Raw genomic sequence first — 18529 nt, forward strand, 5'->3', positions numbered from 1 at the left:
AATCATCATAAATCATAAAAAGAGGTAATGTACAGAATAATTATTTGTATAAGTTGGAATGTTTCATATACGACGTACCTTATCTATCTTTTTGGCCACAAGAACATGGAATGCATGCATGGATGACTAACTTATTAATTTGTATTTTATGTTATACATCTCTGTACACTGTGCGATGTATTATGCTTCGACATGATATGATATGCCATGAAGTTACCATCAGCGAAGACGTGGTTCGAATGTGCATGTGAATGAACAAAGCACTAACACGAACGACTAAAATGTCAAGTCTTCTACCTGTTCATTAATGTTGATGTTCATCTAGAGCTAAGAAAGTTGACCGTCGAAATATTATTACTTGCTGCCATCTCGACGCTTGCAGTTCAAAGGAGAACGCACATACGAGTCAGCAGACGAGACTCATTACGTCGAAATAATAAATAATTTTGGAAATTATCGCATCCTATTGCAAGTCACTATAGCATCACATTACAATGGCAACAGTAAGTAGATCCATCCTATTAAATTATTTACCCCAAGTGTTCTGTGCTAGTTAGTTGCTAAGTGAATTTTCGTGAACGATACGCCACTTCATCAATTTCAATCACTTTACAAGATTAGATTAGCAGCCCTACTTTTGAAAACCTGTGTCCCAGTGTATATACAAATATTAGCATCCTCAGTGCAGGAGCATACAATTGATTACGATAAGATGATGTTGATCTTTTCCTTAGCATTGATTTGATGAGCATTTCTACTAATAAACCACAACTTCCTCTATTCGTTCTAGCCGACGCACGAATTTAATGTGGAAATGTCCTGCACCGGTTGCTCTGGTGCGGTGGAACGGGTCCTCAGTAAGCTAAAAGGTAAGCAAATAGCCAACAGTTGGTTGACAACGTAGATTATTGGTTAGTTAGATTGGTGCAATCAAAATTAAAGAGAAACGAGGAGTATCATTAGATACGAGACAGGTGGTTAATATTTTAACAAAAGGAGTTTAAAAAAGTATTAGAAAGTTGCCATTTTTGCTCTTTTGTAATTTCATCATAGACCAGAGCAACTAGTTCTTCTTCTTCTTCTTATTGGCATTACATCCCCACACTGGGACAGAGCCGCCTCGCAGCTTAGTGTTCATTAAGCACTTCCACAGTCATTAACTGCGAGGTTTCTAAGCCAAGTTACCATTTTTGCACTGTATATTATAAGACTAACACGATGATACTTTTATGCCCAGGGAAGTCGAGACAATTTCCAATCCGAAAATTACCTAGACCGGCACCGGGAATTGAAGCCAGCCACCCTCAGCATGGTCTTGCTTTATAGCCGCGTGCCTTACCGCAGGAGGGCCCCCTAGCAACTAGTTGCATACAATTATTTATCACTTTTAAATTTATTTACGCTCGTCGTTTTTGTTTAAAACCTGTGATTTCAATTTGATGTCAAAATCAAAATGTGTTTTCTTTATGCTCTCATTATGTTTTCACACTTTGCTCGGGTTTTGCAAACATTTTTTAAGGTGGTTATACAACAAAGCCAGAAATCGGCCATCTTGGAAACCACGTGCTTTTTATAGTGATTTTTCAAGGGCACGAATTGAGAGAACCACATTGCCCACGGGGATGAAACATCCGTAGATCGTTTGCTTACTTATGCTAAACAATCGACTTTAATTTCAGCATTGTGCGAAAATTATTACGCTAGATTTGAACTTTTGATAATAGGAGTATAAAACCGTGTGGTGAATTCAAAATTCACCACATGGCTTGATTGTATAATCACCTTAAGATTCACAGAGACACAGAATGTTTAGGTTACCGAAAAAATGCTATCAAATCCTAAGTTTTCATTGGCTTTTCTCAGTAATTGAGCAAGTGAAACCTTTACGATTTTTAAGTTTTTCTCAGAGTGTCGTTAATAATTTTTACTAAATTGAGCGTACAATCTCTTGCTAAAAGATGAATAGTATTTTTTAAAGGTTTATCAAAGGAATACTTTAGGAAATGTGATGACCAATTACAACCTATCGTATGACTGGGTGACTATTTTGTAATATTTAAGTTGCCTGTAGATGTATTCAAAGAGTTGTCTGGTACGCAAACAAAGCGAGAATATTAGCTTTTCTGTGTCCTGGACTGTAAAAATAAAATTTTAAAAAAATTGGCCGCTGAACAAAAGCTTATGAAAATGGTGTATCTAATGACAAAAATTGTCAACTAATTACAGAGAGAAATGGAGCTTTACTACTAGGTTTGGGTTTTTGTATTTGATATTGATCGATGTGTTTACAACACAAACGGACTTTTTAGGAGCCTCGGAGACCTGTAGTGTTATATACCAATCGACTCAGCTCAAGCGGATTTTCGGATAAACTGGTTGATCAATGCGACGATGGATCGGGTGATGTGCATAGTTCGAGTTTCAGTTCAGGGGCCCATTTGAGCCCATTTGAAACGCGCAGAAGATTACTGTAAGTTAATGAATATTCGTGCCTGCTATTCAACATCTTTTTGGAGTAATACGAAGCTAAGCGGTTAGAACTAGTCATCAATATGTCGAAGACGAAGTACCTACTTGATAGGAAAAGGTTCAAGAAAAGATAACGTGAGCCACCCACCGCGAGTTTGTATCGATACTGTTAACGGACACTACCCGTCGCACTCTTTAAAAGAAAAATGGAAAATCTATATCTAGATTGCTTTGAGAATAGGTCGTATGTGCAAAAAAGAGATTCTCTTTGTTCACGCTCTCTTTCGCTCATAGATCGGCAAGTTTAGCATTTTCTGCTACATTTTCACTTTAGCACGCTAGACAAAGTTATTGTCTTTAGATATCTGCCAAAAAATCCAACATAAATTTGTGTATAGCTTTGTAATAATCGAAAGAGAATGTAACCGAAGAGAGGCTCTCTTTTGCACATACGACCTATTCTCAAAGCACTCTAGATATGTTGTAATTTGGCGCATACGTCACCTTTTCAATCGTTTATGCTGAATGCGATCCATAGAATTGAATGAGCGTTCAACAATGATTGTTCTTTTCCCGTTCATTCAAAAATTCACTGAAGTTCAGGCCCTGATATCGTTGTCGAGAACCTTTTTCACCGGATTACTGTCCGACATTCTGGCTACGTGTCCGGGCCATCGCAGTCTTCCGATTTTTGCGGTGTGAACGATAGATGGTTCTCCCGCAGACAGACGTTTATGTTCATACATTTGAATTCGATTTTCTTGTGTAAATTTTCAAATCTAAATACGTTGAAATTGCATAGCATGCTAGCGCCGCCTACACAACTTATTGCTACATGAAAACTGACGTTTTGCCTTATCGCTTTCTACAGCTCTACCTCACCCCCGTTTGCCTCTCACCGAATAATGGAAGCAAAACAGAAACAATCAACGCAAAGATCTTCCCGCACGGCTGCAAAAAAGCATTTTTATCTGCATGACTTTATATTCAACTTTATACAATCGAATTTTACAATGTAACTAAGCGAATCACTTTACTTGCAGTTTATGCCTTGAGTAAATGATTGCAAAGCTACGTATATAAATTGTGAGCTGTTACCATGTGTCCGGAACTTTCGCTTAGGTTGTTTTGAATCCTTTAATATGCGTATTTTTTTGTTTGCGATTGTTCTTCGAAAACATGAGTCTAGACCGAGAATCGTAGATTTTTATTGCAAAACCAACAAATAGTGCATATAGGACATGAAAAAGAATCTAAAAATCAAAAATGAAATAACCCCTCCTGAGTCGCAAATACTATTTCTTGCGTGCTGATCGTGCCATTTGTCAAAACTGATGTACAAAAATCAACAGCGCACGTGGTCGTGATTCAAGCATTTTTATAAAAGAGTCCCATCGAGCAGATCCAATAAACTAAAAAATTCTGACGGAATCGAAAATCAAAACAGAAAAGCAAATAACGAATGCTGCTTTGACATGTGGCGCCATCTCTTCGCTTATTGCTACTTGGCAATCAGGCGGCCATGCTTTTTACACAAGTTGATGAGTCGAGCTTGAACGTCTGTCTGTGGTAGGACCTTTCACTTCGTTTGCGTTGAACTGTGCGAAAACCGGTTTGTTTTTGTTCTGCAATTCTTGCCGCTTAAACTTTGAACCGGCAGTATACGATCGGGAGAAAACCATCATACGGGCATTACGTGAATTGCTCATACGCACTGATTCGATGGATACCCGCCTAGGAAATTATGGCGAAAATCTTCGGAAGATCAATCGGACAATATTTGGAACTCAAACGCAATCTAAGCCGACTAACAACTCGCATCACCAAGCCTCTTTTTCACGATGCATTGATGAACTAACCCTGGACGATACTACCGAAGACCCTATTAACCGCTCTAGGTCTTGCGACGATACGTCGGGTCGTTCTTTGAAGTCCTGGATGAAATAAATAATTCTATTGCACAACTTCCTGATAAATTTGTCGTTGGGTCGAACAAACGTGTGCAAATCGTCACAAATTCGGTTGATTCTGGAGTCAACAAAACTACCTCTCGCGTCAGCGTATCAACTCCGGCCGCACCTGAGAAGCATTCGAACATATCGAGCAATAAAGCATCATCAACTGCTCTTCAACAAACACTAAGTACAGGACTCAATAAACATTCCGAGCGGAATGATGACCAGTTTGCAAATCGCCGTGTTGCTCGAGGTGGACCCGGCAATACAAGCTCAATTCCTTTGAAAATTGCGAACGTTTTGCAGCCTACTCTAGATTTGGACACCTTTCTCACCTGACCAGAACGAAGACGAAATCAAACAGTACGTAGCTGAAATTTCTAACATTGACACTTCCATGATAAAAGCAGTCAAATTAGTTCCCCGCGGCAAGAACGTAGAAGATTTGTCCTTTGTATCCTTCAAAGTGACAGTCAGCAGAACAGTCTCAAATGTTGTTGGTGATTCTTTTTATTGGCCAGAGGGGATAACTGTACGAGAATTTGAACCAAATCCAAAAACCGGATCACTAGTACGGCTTCCAGTTTTCCAGTAACCGTAACCGCCACTTAGCCGCACTTCCTGTTTCATCGGGTAAGTTTTACAGTGGTGTATGTCCCGCCGAAGCATCGAAAGATACTTCACAATTTTTGAAGAGTTATTCCCATCCGCAGTTTAAAACTGTTTCGCCTCTTTTGCCCGATGACCGAAATCGGTTCACCGTACCTGCCTTCGGATCCGCTTATCACCAAGGACGCAAAACAACAACAAGCTATACACCGCGACGCATCGTAGAAAGCACATTGGAGACCCCATCTAGGATCGACACGGTCCCGCCTAATGCAGTCATCGGTCATCGGAGTCGTCGCGGTCCTGTTGTCGAATCTGTCGATGGGGTTCTCCAGCCTGCTTCACTAGGCAAGTACCAATACGTTCAAGAACCAACTCTTCCTGATCGGATTTCCGCTTCTAGTGCCCGGTTGCGCCTTTGCTGCCATCGTTCGTCAGCCGTTCTGGTCCCGTGTCTGGGCCTGTGGAAGGGGTCTTCCAAGCCGCATCTGATGGCAAGTACACTATAATTCCGAACAATTCAAACGGTGATGAGATTCCCGCTTCTAGTTCTTCGACGATTGGACAGCGACAACCAAGCAACCGTCAATGTGAATCCAGTGAAATCTCGATTTATTTTCAAAACGTACGTGGAGTGCGGACAAAAATTGATGAGCTGTTTCTTGCCACCTGTGACAGCAATTACGATGTCATCGTTTTGGTTGAGCTGCATCACTTCTCTGCAGCTATTCGGTACTTCCTACAACGTATATCGATGCGATCGTTGTACTTTGAACAGTCTGAAGTCGCGTTTTGGAGGTGTCCTCATCGCTATTGCTCAACAATACATTAGCTCGTCGATCGATATGATGAATAGTCAATCATTAGAGCAAGTAAGCGTATCGTCTGTCATCAAGGGGCAAAATTTACGGTTAATGGCCGTCTACATTCCACCCGATCGAAGTCAAGATGTTTCGATAATTAACGCACACAGCGCCTCTGCACAGGAGCTTCACGAAAAAGGTTCATCCGACGACAAAGTTATTATTTGTGGGGACTATTTATAATCAACCGCGTTTGTCCTGGTCTAAACAACCCAAAGGTATATTTTACGATCGTTCTGTGTAACTTCCTCTTGCAGCTTCTACACTGGTTGATGGTTTTTATTTCCTTAATATGATGCAAGGGATGCTGGGTCATTAGGCCGAAGGCCATTAGGCCGAATGGTCATTAGGCCGAACGGTCATTAGGCCGAACGGTCATTAGGCCGAATGGCCATTAGGCCGAATGAGAACTGGGGAGTGAGAAGTGAGTAGTGCGCAATGAGGAAGAAGTAGAAAGGAAGAAGGAAAAGGAGGAAGAAGTAAGAAGGAAGAAGGAAGAAGGAAGAAGCAAGAAGGAAGAAGGAAGAAGGAAAAAGAAAGAAGGAAGAAGAAAGAAGGAAGAAGAGAGAAGAAAGGAGAAAAAAGGATGAAGGATGAAGGAAGAAGGAAAAAGGAAGAAGGAAGAAGGAAAAAGAAAGAAGAAAGAAAAAGAAGGAAGAAGAGAGAAGAAAGAAGAAGGAAGAAGGAAGAAGCAAGAAGGAAGAAGGAAGAAGGAAGAAAGAAGAAGGAAGAAGAAAGAAGGAAGAAGTAGAAAGGAAGAAGGAAGAAGGAAAAAGTAAGAATGAAGAAGGAAGAAGGAAAAAGGAAAAAGTAAGAATGAAGAAGGAAGAAGGAAGAAGAAAGAAGGAAGAAGGAAGAAGAAAGAAGGAAGAAGGAAAAAGAAAGAAGGAAGAAAGAAGAAAAACGGAAGAAGGAAGAAGGAAGAAGGAAGGAAGGAGGAAGAAGGAAGAAGGAAGGAAGGAGGAAGAAGGAAGAAGGAAGAAGGAGGATGGAAGAAGGAAGAAGGAAGAAGTAAGAAGGAAAAAGGAAGAAAGAAAAAGAAAGAAGAAAGAAGAGAGAAGAAAGAAGAAAGAAGAGATAAGAAAGAAGAAAGAAGAGAGAAAGAAGAAGAAAGAAGAGAGAAAAAAGAAGAAAGAAGAAAGAAGGAAGAAGAAAGAAGGAAGAAGGAAGAAGGAAGAAAGAAGAAGGAAGAAGCAGGAAGGAAGAAGGAAGAAAAAAGAAGTAGAAAGGAAGAAGGAAGAAGTAGAAAGGAAGAAGGAAGAAGGAAAAAGTAAGAATGAAGAAGGAAGAAGGAAAACGGAAGAAGGAAAAAGTAAGAAAGAAGAAGGAAGAAGGAAGAAGAAAGAAGGAAGAAGAAAGAAGGAAGAAGAAAGAAGGAAGAAGAAAGAAGGAAGAAGGAACAAGGAAGAAGGAAAAAGTAAGAAGGAAGAAGGAAGAAAGAAGAAAAAAGGAAGAAAACGGAAGGAAGAAGAAAGAATAAATAAGAAGGAAGAAGAAAGAAGGAAGAAAACGGTAGGAAGAAAAAAGAATAAAAAAGAAGGAGGAAGAAAGAAGGTAGAAGGAAGAGGGAAGAAGAAAGAAGGAAGAAGAAAGAAGGATGAAGAAAGAAGGAGAAAAGAAGAAGGAAGAAGGAAAAAGTAAGAAGGAAAAAGGAAGAAGGAAGAAGGAAGGAAGAAGAAAGAAGAAAGAAAAAGGAAGATTCAAGATGGGAGAAGGAAGAAGGGGTGAGGTGAAGAAAGAGCTTCTCATTTTTCACTTCTTGCTTCTTTTTGCTAATTCGGCCTAATGGCCATACGGCCTAATGACCGTTCGGCCTAATGTCCATTCGGCCTAATGACCTTCGGCCAAATGGCCTGACACCGATGCAAGGTAACTCTGAGTACAATCACCTTGGTAGAGTGCTCGATCTGGTTTACTTCTCAGGTGACAATGACGTTAATGTAACGAGAGCGGTTTCCACTATATTGCCAATTGACCTACATCATCCTCCGTTAGATGTTGCGGCTACTATTCCTTCTGTAAGAAACATTCCGCTTTGTCATGATGACATTCGACGTTTGAATTATCGTCGTATCAACTTCGAAGCACTAACAGAGTATTTATCGAACATTGAGCTTCATAAACTCGAAAATAAAAAGCTCTTCCATCCCGTCGCACGTCTATCTGGACGATTCTGAATCGATGTCAGCACAAGAGTCTTGTGCGATGTTTGCCAAACATTTCGCATCAGTTTTTGCCTTTCTCGTACAACTAAGTTGTACCGAAAGGCTATAATTTCACTCCGAAAACGAACTTTTTATAGAGACCCATAGTATTATATTACAATTGACTCAGTTCGACGAGCTGAGCACATGTCTGTCTGTCCGTGTGTATGTGTGTGTACATATGTGTGTGCACAAAAGCTATAAAAAACATTAGACAACTTCAGGGGCGTCTCGTGGACTTTTGGTACACCTGTTCTACCATCCTGCTAAAACTTCCGGGAAAATTCCTTTGAGGAACTTCCGGAGCAAGTTCTATGAGAAATATTCGAAGGAATTCCTTTGAGGAAATTCCGGAGGAATTGCTTTGAGGAACTTCCGGAGACATTACTTTGAGGAACTTCCGGAGGAATTCCTTTGAGGATCTTCCGGAGGAATTGCTTCCAGGATCTTCAGGAGGAATTACTTTGAAGAACTTCCAAAGAAATTCCCAACAAAGAATTTAAGCTGAAAAAGTTAGTTTTAGCTTAAGAAGACTAGGTATTTTTGGTTTAATAAGCACTCTATAAGTTTCCAATGTTTGTTGGGTACTTTAAGAAGTACTTTACGAAGAACTTTAAGAGGAATTCCTTCGAGGAACTTATGGAGGAATTGCTTTGAGAAACTTCTGGAGGAATTTCTTTGAGGAACACTAGGAAGAATTTCTGGAGGAACTCTTGGAATGGTATTCGGCCGATGGTACAGAGTTTTGTTTTTCTACTAAATTTAGAAATTTGTATAAAAAATCCAATAGGTATTTGTATGGACACGTCATTGGAAGTTCTTTTGTGGATTCTTTTATTTATTCTTTTAGAAATTTCTTCAACAATTCCTTCAGAAATTCGTTTAGAATTTTTTTTTTCGATGATCTATTCATTTGGAAATTCCTCCTGAAATTCATTTAGTAATTCTCCCAGGAATTCTTTCAGAAACTTCTCCAGCAATAATGTTTATAATTCCTCGGTAGTTCCTTTGAACATTCTTCGAGGAATTCTTTTAGAAAATCTCCCGAAGGGGCTTTTTGAATTTCTCCTGAAATTTCTTTAGTAAAATATAAAATTCTATCCAACTTTCCTGCAGAAATTATTCTGGAAATTTTGTTGAAAAAATTCTTACGGGAAATTATTGAAGAATGTTTCTAATGGAAATTCCAAAGGATTCCCCAGAGGACTATCGATAGAAATTTCTAAATGAACTCTCAAAAAAAAATCAAAAAAACATTCCTGAGAGCTTCCTAATGATTTTCTGAAAAGATTCTCGAAAAAAAACTCAATGGAAATTCCGAAAAAAAATGTCAAAACAATCTCCGAAGGACTAAAGAAATTTCTGGAATAGTTGCTAACCTAGTAAACCTAGAGGTATTACCGTTTGAGATGCATGTAGGCTTTTTTTCAAAAAATGTTCAGTTGCTTCGTTGCAAGAGGTTTAGAAGCATCTTTTAACGCTTAACGGAAGCCGTCTTCAGAGCAGCACGAATGCCTCCTTTCAATATGTTCAGAAGCCTTCTTTCGAAAGGTTAGAAAGTTTCCTTTATAGAAACCTGTGTCTTCTTGCAAGAGGCCCGGGTGCCTCGTTTTCAAAGAGTCGGAAGCCTTCTTTCAAAAACCTGGAAGCCTCCTTCCAAGAGACTCGGAAGGTTCTTTTCAAAAGGTTTCTTTTAAGAGGCTCAGAAGCCTTCTTTCAAGAGGCTCGGAAGCATCCTTTCAAGAGGCTCGGAAGCATCCTTTCAAGAGGCTCGGAAGCCTCCTTTCAAGAGGCTCGGGAGCCTCCTTTCAAAGGGCTCGGAAGCCTCCTTTCAAGAGGCTCGGAAGCCTCCTTTCAAGAGGCTCGGAAGCCTCCTTTCAAGAGGCTCGGAAGCCTCCTTTCAAGTGGCTCGGAAGCCTCCTTTCAAGAGGCTCGGAAGCCTCCCTTCAAGAGGCTCGGAAGCCTCCTTTCAAGAGGCTCAGAAGCCTCCTTTCAAGAGGCTCAGGAAGCCTCCTTTCAAGAGGCTCAGAAGCCTCCTTTCAAGAGGCTCAGAAGCCTCCGTTCAAGAGGCTCAGAGCCTCCCTTCAAGAGGCTCAGAGCCTCCTTTCAAGAGGCTCAGAAGCCTCCTTTCAAGAGGCTCAGAAGCCCACTTTCAAGAGGCTCAGAAGTCTCCTTTCAAGAGGCTCAGAAGTCTCCTTTCAAGTGGCTCGGAAGCCTCCTTTCAAGAGGCTCAGAAGCCTCCCTTCAAGAGGCCTCAGAAGCCTCCGTTCAAGAGGCTCAGAAGCCTCCGTTCAAGAGGCTCAGGCCTCCTTTCAAGAGGCTCAGAAGCCTCCTTTCAAGAGGCTCAGAAGCCTCCTTTCAAGAGGCTCAGAAGCCTCCTTTCAAGAGGCTCAGAAGCCTCCTTTCAAGAGGCCTCAAGCCTCCTTTCAAGAGGCCTCAGAAGCCTCCCTTCAAGAGGCCTCAGAGCCTCCTTTCAAGAGGCCTCAGAAGCCTCCGTTCAAGAGGCTCAAGCCTCCGTTCAAGAGGCCTCAGAAGCCTCCTTTCAAGAGGCTCGGAAGCCTCCTTTCAAGAGGCTCGGAAGCCTCCTTTCAAAAGGCTCGGAAGCCTCCTCTCAAGAGGCCCGGACGCCTGCTTTCAAGAGGCCCGGAAGCCTACTTTCAGGAAAAAGCCTCCTTTTAATAGGGCAGAAAGCCTTTTTCAAAAAGCTAGGAAGGGTCCTTTGAAGAGTCTCGAAAACCTACTTTCAAGTGAATCGGAAGCCTCCCTTCAAGAAGCTCGACTTCTTACAAGAGGATTGAAAGCATACTTTCAAAAGGTTCAGAAGCACCCTTTCAAGCTGCAAAGGAAGCCTCATTTTAATGGACTCAAAGCTGCTATTCAAGAGATTCGAAAGCCTCTCTACAAAAGGCTAAGAAGCTTCTTATCAAGAGCTGCGGAAGCCTACTTTCAAGAGATTCAGGAGCTCCTTCCAAGAGGCTCGGACGCCTCCCTTGAAGAGCTCGGAATCATTATTTCAAGAGACTTGAAGCCTACTTTCAAGAGGGGGTACCTCAATTAATGCAAAAGCTTGAAGGGGTACCTCTCAAGGAAAAGGTTGAGAACCGCTGCAATAGAAGATTGTTATCGACTACAAGGATTATTGAATACCTTTGCAGAATGGTGTAAACTGAACAAACTTGTAGTTAGCGTTGGCAAATGCGTTGTGATTACGTTTCATGGACTGAGAACTCCTATCACGTTCGAATACAGCATTGACGGAAATGCTCTCGAGCGCGTCGATCAGGTCAGTGATTTGAGCGTTCTTCTGGACGCAGGACAAACATTCGATCAGCACATTTCTTACATTATATCCAAAGCTTCACGTCAATTGGGATTCCTCACGAAAGTGTCCCGTGATTTCACCGACCCTCATTGCCTCAAAGCACTTTATTGTGCATTAGTACGACCAATACTGGAAAACTCAGCTGTTGTGTGGACTACTTACCATCTATTGTGGATTGCCAGAATTGAAAGCGTTCAACGAAGATTCATCCGCATTGTGCTAAGAGATCTACCATGGAGAGATTCGCTAAATCTTCCTCCGTACGTAGAGCGTTGTCGGCTTCTGGGACTTGATACGCTGCTTCGACGCCGAAAGATTCAGCAGGCTTCACTAGTTGCTAAAATATTAATAGGTGAGATTGTTGCTTCTGAACTTCTGTCCCGCATCGAATTTCGTACCATTGGTAAACAACTGCAATCTTCGTCTTTGCTGATGACCAGATTCCATCGTACGACAATGGAATCCATACCACAAACCGCTTACATCGTGTGTTCGAATTTTCTCTTTAGTAGACGATCTCTTCGATTTCGGGGAAAATTGTAGATTGTTCATTAGTAGGGTAGAAAGGTCCGGAAGACTAAATTAGTTATCTAAGACATTCATGTAGACTGCTGTCAGATGAATTAAATAAATAATAATAATAATAATAATGTTTGGACCGCTGGGAGCATGTACCACATCAAAAATACCTATTTTAGTTTAGTTAGTTTAGGTGTGGAGGCCTGAAAGCCTAAACTCCAGGGATCTCTTGGAAGCTCTAGAACATGTGATAACAACTATCCAGTTTAGGTCTTTGGATTGCTATGATTATGTATTGTATTTAAACTGACCAAGCATCAATAAATTAAGTGGAAAACTAGTTACTTGTAACTAAAATTCTTTTTACGTCCCCCAAATAAGTGCTGTAAAAATAGGGTTGAGAGTGAAAAGATAACGAGAGATAAAAATGGCTATTTTGCGTATCCCATTTTTTCTTGAAAATTTCAGCCCTAAGCTTGCTGATGGTACTCCTTCTGTTGAATTACCTTTACTGAAAAAAAAATCCGAAATATTTTTTCTCTTGAGTAACGTTACTTTTTTTCTCTTCAGAAAAGGTCAAAAGGGTTGAGGTCGATTTGATAAACAAGAAGGTGTTCGTAACGTCTTCACTGTCTTCGGACGAACTGTTGGAGACTATCAAGAAGACAGGCAAAGAAACAAACTACGTTGGACTGAAAGCATAGAACGCAATGCCAGGATGTGACTCAGGGATGTTCTCAATGTTGTTTTTCCCGTTTTTATTACTATACTTTGCAGCTATGATATGTATAGAGCTGCATTGCATCACACTTTCTAGCGTCAGCGCAAAGGCAAATTTATTAGTAAATAATTGTGTTATGAACAGTCATATCGATTAAAACGGTATTAATATCAGAAAAACGTATCGCGGTTTCGACATAAAAATACGTTCAGAAAACATGCAGCAAATTCTGATTTTCAAAGAATCATAATAATTATTGATTGTTCTTAAATCAATCGGATAAAAAATTATAATACAGGATAACTAATTTTTAAAATGTAAGATTATAAAGTAAATCATAAAATTATTTCTTGATTAGATATATAATCAGTTTTTGTTGCTGTTGCTGTTCGTAGACAAAACGCACTCAAGTTGGTAAACGAAAAAATAAATCAACTGTGTTAGATTTTACAAATGCAGATACATGGAACAGCATGGTAGATATTTTGAAATGTTTCCAAACAAATATGAATTAAATTAATTTAATTCTAATTTGATTGAGATTCAGGAAATTTTCAAAACTCTACAAGTAACTGAAACAATTTGAAAAAAAAGTATTCATAAATTAAATCATTTTCATTGATTCAGTGTTATCTGTTTAGATGTTAACTAAATAAATGAAATGAATGAATGAAATTAAATCATTGCTGCTGTCATGTAATTCGTACTGAATAGAATTTCTTCTTTTGCCAACTTGGAGCCGCCTACAAGACCGTAATGCTATGAAAATAAATCTGTTTAATTATTTACAATTAAAAAATAAACGTGTATGAATATGAAATTGATTGAACGAAACACCTTCAAACAATTTGCCTCAACTTCGGTTAAGCACAACATCTTCGAGAAGCGAAACCCGCCGTTCGAGACTTGAAACTGCACTTTCGATTAGTCCCATCTTCCGGATAACATGCTTTTCAAAGTTGGTACTATGTTTGCTTGAGTCGTATCCCTTGCCGCCTGTGGACGGGTTCAAACAGGATTCCGACAGACAACGAACGTGAGGCTTCTGACACAGTCTTATTACAATTTCCTTAAAATTACCATCGACAATGACATTTAAAATCTGTTAAAATTCTAAAAATTCTACTCGCTAACCTCGTGTACATCCGTAACGTGGAAGTTGTCCGTTTTTCTGGCGTCCACCAGTATGCTCGTGTCCGGATGGTTTTCCTTATTGTTACCGAACCGGACATCCTCATCTTCGTCCGTTCCCTGGGAATCTTCATAACTTAGCTTTTTGCTCGCCGGCATCGTGAGTCGAGGATGCGACTTATTTTGCTGTAGATCACTACACTCCGAAGAGTAAAGTGAATTCTCCGAGGATTCTCCGTTGAAGTTTACTTTCCAGAGCATAATCTAAAAATTTAATTAAATTAAAATCTGAATGTCCCTTCATTTCATTCTACCTACATGACGATCCTCGCTCCCGGTGGCAAACACCTGTCCGTTTGCAGAGAATTTCACCGCCGTTACTGGTCCGGTATGTCCCGTCAACGTATAAATGTGCCTCCCTTCTAGCAAATCGATAATCTTCACAGCACCATCATCACTACCGGTGATCAGATAGTTTCCCGATGGATGAAAATCCAGTGAGTTGATGGAACCCGCAAAAATCCTGTAATATTGAATCAGCTTCCGAATCTTGATATCGAAAATCTTGACCCTGGCGTTATCCAAAGCAATAGCCACCAGCGTGCCATCCGGATGCCAAGCCACTTTATTGCCGGCGCCTTTCTGGTCTAAGAAGCTGTGCACACACTGCCCGGAATGCGGATCAAACAGTTTCAACGTCCGATCGTCGCCACACGAGGCTATCAATTTATCATCAGGACTAAATCTCGCACATCGTACCCAATTGGTGTGCCCGGTGAAAGACGAAACAAAGTGCTTCCGCGATACCTTCCACAGCTTAATCGACTTATCATCGGAGGCCGTTATCAACTTCTTTCCTTTTGAATCGAAATCAACCGACCGGATGTTGGAGGTATGCGCTCGGAACTCGTCGCAGTTGCCCATCAACGATGGCACCCAGATTTTGACCGTTCGATCTTTGGAGGCTGAAGCCACGATACGCCCATCCGGCGACCAGCTGATATCATTGACCACGTCTGTGTGGGCCTCAAAACGCATGCACCGTACCTGTTCGTTGACGTTCCACACTATGGCCGTATTATCGGTGGAACCGGATACAAAACGACCACCGTCCGGATTGAATGAAATTCCCGTTACTCGACTTCGGTGCCCTTTGAGGTGGCGGAGCAGCACTGGATCGGATGACATTTTTGTAAGGTACGGAGCTGAAAACAATGTTTTGCTTTAGATTGAAACATTTGAATTTAATGAAAATGAGCTTACTTGGATGGACAACAATTTAATACCTATTTTATTGCAAAAAAAACAAGAAAACACTCAAAAATGCAATTTAAAAATAAAAATATCCTCTGAGATATAAATTTTTTTAACCGTCTTCGTGTTGTGAGAGTCGTTTAAAAATTTGAGTTTTGTTTGCATCATTATCTACTGTGGAAAAAACTTGAACAAAGGTCCTTTAGGTCGACAATCATTAAATCGAAAACAAAGGCGGGATACGAAATGGTCACGGAGCAGTACGGGACATCAATCAATATGAAACTGCCCATTTGTAAGTTGTTGTTCCAGTTTCATATGGTCGGGGTTCAGTCAAATCAATAGAGGTAATAAACTATCCAGCATTCCATGCTCGGTAATGGCGGCTTGTCGGTGTGTTAAAATCAAACGGTTGCTGTACTGTTTGACACTAGCTGGAGGAAAACTCACTGTCGAAAAGGCCTTTTTTCCCTTCCCCTCACCCAGGAACGCCAGTGGGCTTTCCTCCAACTAGTGTCAAACAGTACAGTGACCAATTGATTTTTACACACCGATAAGTCGCCCCACAGAAGTAATACTGAAAGGTAGTCCCAGGCGGAATTGTGCATTAGAAGAGAGGGTAACTCAAGTAACCTTCTGTTGCTTGGGTGGGTTTAGTGGGTCCGGCGGTCTGGCCTTCTGCCAACCGCGTCAACCCCACTCCCTGAGTGATAATTTCAGGTGTCTGTATGCAGATTTGCCTTCATCCCTCTATAAAAAAAAAAAAAAACACCGATAAGCCGCCATTACCGAGCGTAGAAAGCTGGATAGAGGAAGATTGTCGCTGTCGTCACTGGCGAAACATCTTTTGCTGGCGAAGATAGGGCGAATAAATGTCAACGAAGGAAAAATCAGTAGTTTTGACAGATAGGTACCCAACATGTTTGAGTACGATAACAAAGGGAACCGCAGCGACAATCGTCCTATATAGTTTATCACCTCTATTGTCAAATCGCACCAAGCGCCAACCAAAAATTATCGATTTTACTGCTCAAACTTTCGTTTAGCAGATTTAATTGATCGCAAATCGTATCGAATATACTTTACCTTCATAAAGCCCCAAATGCAATTCAACGGAACGGCGACGGAAACGGCAAATTTGACAGAAAATATATGGGCTAACTATCAAATTTTCCGTTTCCGTCGCCGTTCCGTTGTATTGCGTTTGGGGCTTAATTGAGTATATCCTACTACAGTCGGGATTCGCTGGTTGGGATTTTAATACTTGGGTCACTTTTTAGTTGGGCCTCCGCTGGTTGGGCAATGGCCCAACTAAAAAGCAGCCATACGCCAAAATTCAATGTAAACACGGAAAACGGGATTGGGCGTCACTGAAGATCATTTGTGATGTTCAAGTTGAAATACACGTGTTCAAATGGCTGTCAGTTGACCCAACTAAAAAACCGAATTCGTTAGTTGGGCCGAGGTCGTGGCCCAACCAGCGAATCGCGACTGTATAAATCAAGACAAAATTTTCAAAACGACTTATCTGAATTTGTAAACAAAGTTTCAAACGACGATTTGACGAATCTGATAGCTCTCCCACGCAAACCAACAGCACCAATAGGTAGGTGAAGGTTTCCGCTACCAGGTGATGGTGTTGGTTTGCGTGGGAGAGCTATCAGATTCGTCAAATCGTCGTTTGAATCTTTGTTTACAAAAGCAGATAAGTCGTTTTGAAAATTTTGTCTTGAAATGTACGTTAAAAGTGATATGAAACTATTTCCGTTGTCCTTTTACTAACAAAATATCACAAGTCAGTCGAAAAGCCGCTTGGTGCGGTTTGGCTGAACCCCGGCCATATATGCTAATGCTACGTTTTGACAAGGCAAGTGAATTGAACAACTCAGTTGAATTCAATTGACTTGCCAAAAGATGAACATGTTCAACTTTCTTTTCGTTCAAGTGAATTGAATTAAGGTGTTTACACGTTCCGTTCGCGTTCGATTCAGGCGACGTGTTCAATTCACTTGCCTTGTCTAAACGTAGCATAAATCGCGTTCTAAAGTGCGTTCATAAATTACGAACTACTTGCTGAGATGCACTTTAAATGAATTTCAATGTGCTGCCTTATGAATGATGATTTTCCTTTAAAAAAAAGTAAAGTGCGGCAGACTGGGCCCGAACCATTCGGGAGGTCGGTATGTAGACCACACGCCCATTGACGGTTGAATCACAGAGAAACAGACGTCTCACTTAGAACAAAATGCAACCAAAATCATCGTCTCGGAAACGGTAAGCCCAATGCTAAAAGCACTGTAGGTGGACAAGCGGCAACCAGATGGCGGTAATGAGTGAACGTCAAACACAAGCAAAACCGATGGAAGCGCCATCGGTGGCCGATCGACACCCTACAAAAATTGAATCCACCCTTAAAAATATGAACAATGGAACATGTGTACAGTGATACGTCTGTTTCTCTATGGTTGAATACTCGGGAAGGTAACTGCGTATAAGAAGCACTGTTGGTGGAATAATCATTCGAAGATTCATATGGCGCCAGTTATGAATTTCGATAGTACAGTTCGCTGAGTGTATCCTCGTCAGCAAAAGATGTTCCGGACAGCGACAATCTTTATCAGGTAACTAAAATATCTTTTGTGCTACGCCAACAATATTGGAGTGCCACCGCAAGTTACCTTAATGGCCCGTTTACTTATGAGTTAGTTCTAGCGGACAATGCGCTATCCGACAATACTAGCACGAAATTAGCATAATGTAAACGCTTATTAGCGAGGACAATAAATTCCTGTTTACATTGTGCTAATATCACGCTAGTATTGTCGGATAGTGCATTGTCCGCTAGAACTAGCGAATATGTAAACGGGCTATTACATATTCGGTAGTTCTAGCGGACAATGCACTACCCAACAATACTAGCGCGATATTAGCCCAATGTAAACATGAATTGTCCTCACTAATAAGCGTTTACATTGGGCTAATATCGCGCTAGTATTGTCGGATAGTGCATTGTCCGCTAGAACTAGCTCATATGTAAACGGGCCATAAGGAAAGGAGTAAAATGTTACGAATGTACCGTTTGGGGCTTTTGCAAAATCAACTGATTTTAACCATGAAAAAGCCTATAGGCCGTTTGTCACCGGCTCGATAAAATCAGCTGTTTTTAAACGTCTCGTGAAAAGGCCTATAGAGGATTTTCGACCTAATGTCAAGACCCGTTTTAAATAAACTGTGGTATTTAATAATTATTGTCAAAGTCGAATTCAAGACAAAATTTTCAAAACGACTTATCTGCTTTGATAAACAAAGATTCAAACGACGATTTGACGAATCTGATAGCTCTCCCACGCAAACCAACACCATCAACAGGTAGCGGAATCCTTCCCCTACCTATTGATGGTATTGGTTTGCGTGGGTGAGCTATCAGATTCGTCAAATCGTCGTTTGAATCTTTGTTTACAAAAGCAGATAAGTCGTTTTGA

At 40.8% G+C, this 18529-nt stretch overlaps 2 protein-coding genes across 5 annotated transcripts; one reads left to right on the forward strand and one right to left on the reverse strand.

Annotated features, from left to right (window-relative positions):
- The first annotated feature begins 324 nt into the window (after positions 1-324).
- LOC134224643 (copper transport protein ATOX1) lies at positions 325-13471 on the forward strand. Its single transcript, XM_062704109.1, has 3 exons — positions 325-503; positions 791-869; positions 12512-13471. Exons 1-3 carry the CDS (start codon positions 495-497, stop codon positions 12643-12645), a joined length of 222 nt encoding a protein of 73 aa, XP_062560093.1. The 5' UTR covers positions 325-494; the 3' UTR covers positions 12646-13471.
- On the reverse strand, positions 12720-15215 carry LOC134224642 (POC1 centriolar protein homolog A). 4 transcript variants are annotated; one of them, XM_062704105.1, is made up of 4 exons: positions 15057-15215; positions 14112-14998; positions 13797-14057; positions 12720-13731 (listed from the first exon to the last, which is right to left on the reverse strand). In XM_062704105.1, the coding sequence occupies exons 2-4, from the start codon at positions 14979-14981 to the stop codon at positions 13516-13518; spliced, it is 1347 nt and encodes a 448-aa protein (XP_062560089.1). In that variant the 5' UTR covers positions 14982-14998; positions 15057-15215; the 3' UTR covers positions 12720-13515. The 4 variants fall into 4 exon arrangements, with proteins under 4 accessions (XP_062560089.1, XP_062560090.1, XP_062560091.1 ...); XM_062704106.1 differs by having other exon boundaries at positions 14112-15015; positions 15080-15179; XM_062704107.1 differs by having other exon boundaries at positions 15080-15170.
- Between the last annotated feature and the right edge of the window lie 3314 nt (positions 15216-18529).

The sequence above is a fragment of the Armigeres subalbatus genome, chromosome 3 (assembly GCF_024139115.2).
Source record: "Armigeres subalbatus isolate Guangzhou_Male chromosome 3, GZ_Asu_2, whole genome shotgun sequence".
Lineage (NCBI taxonomy): Eukaryota > Metazoa > Arthropoda > Insecta > Diptera > Culicidae > Armigeres > Armigeres subalbatus.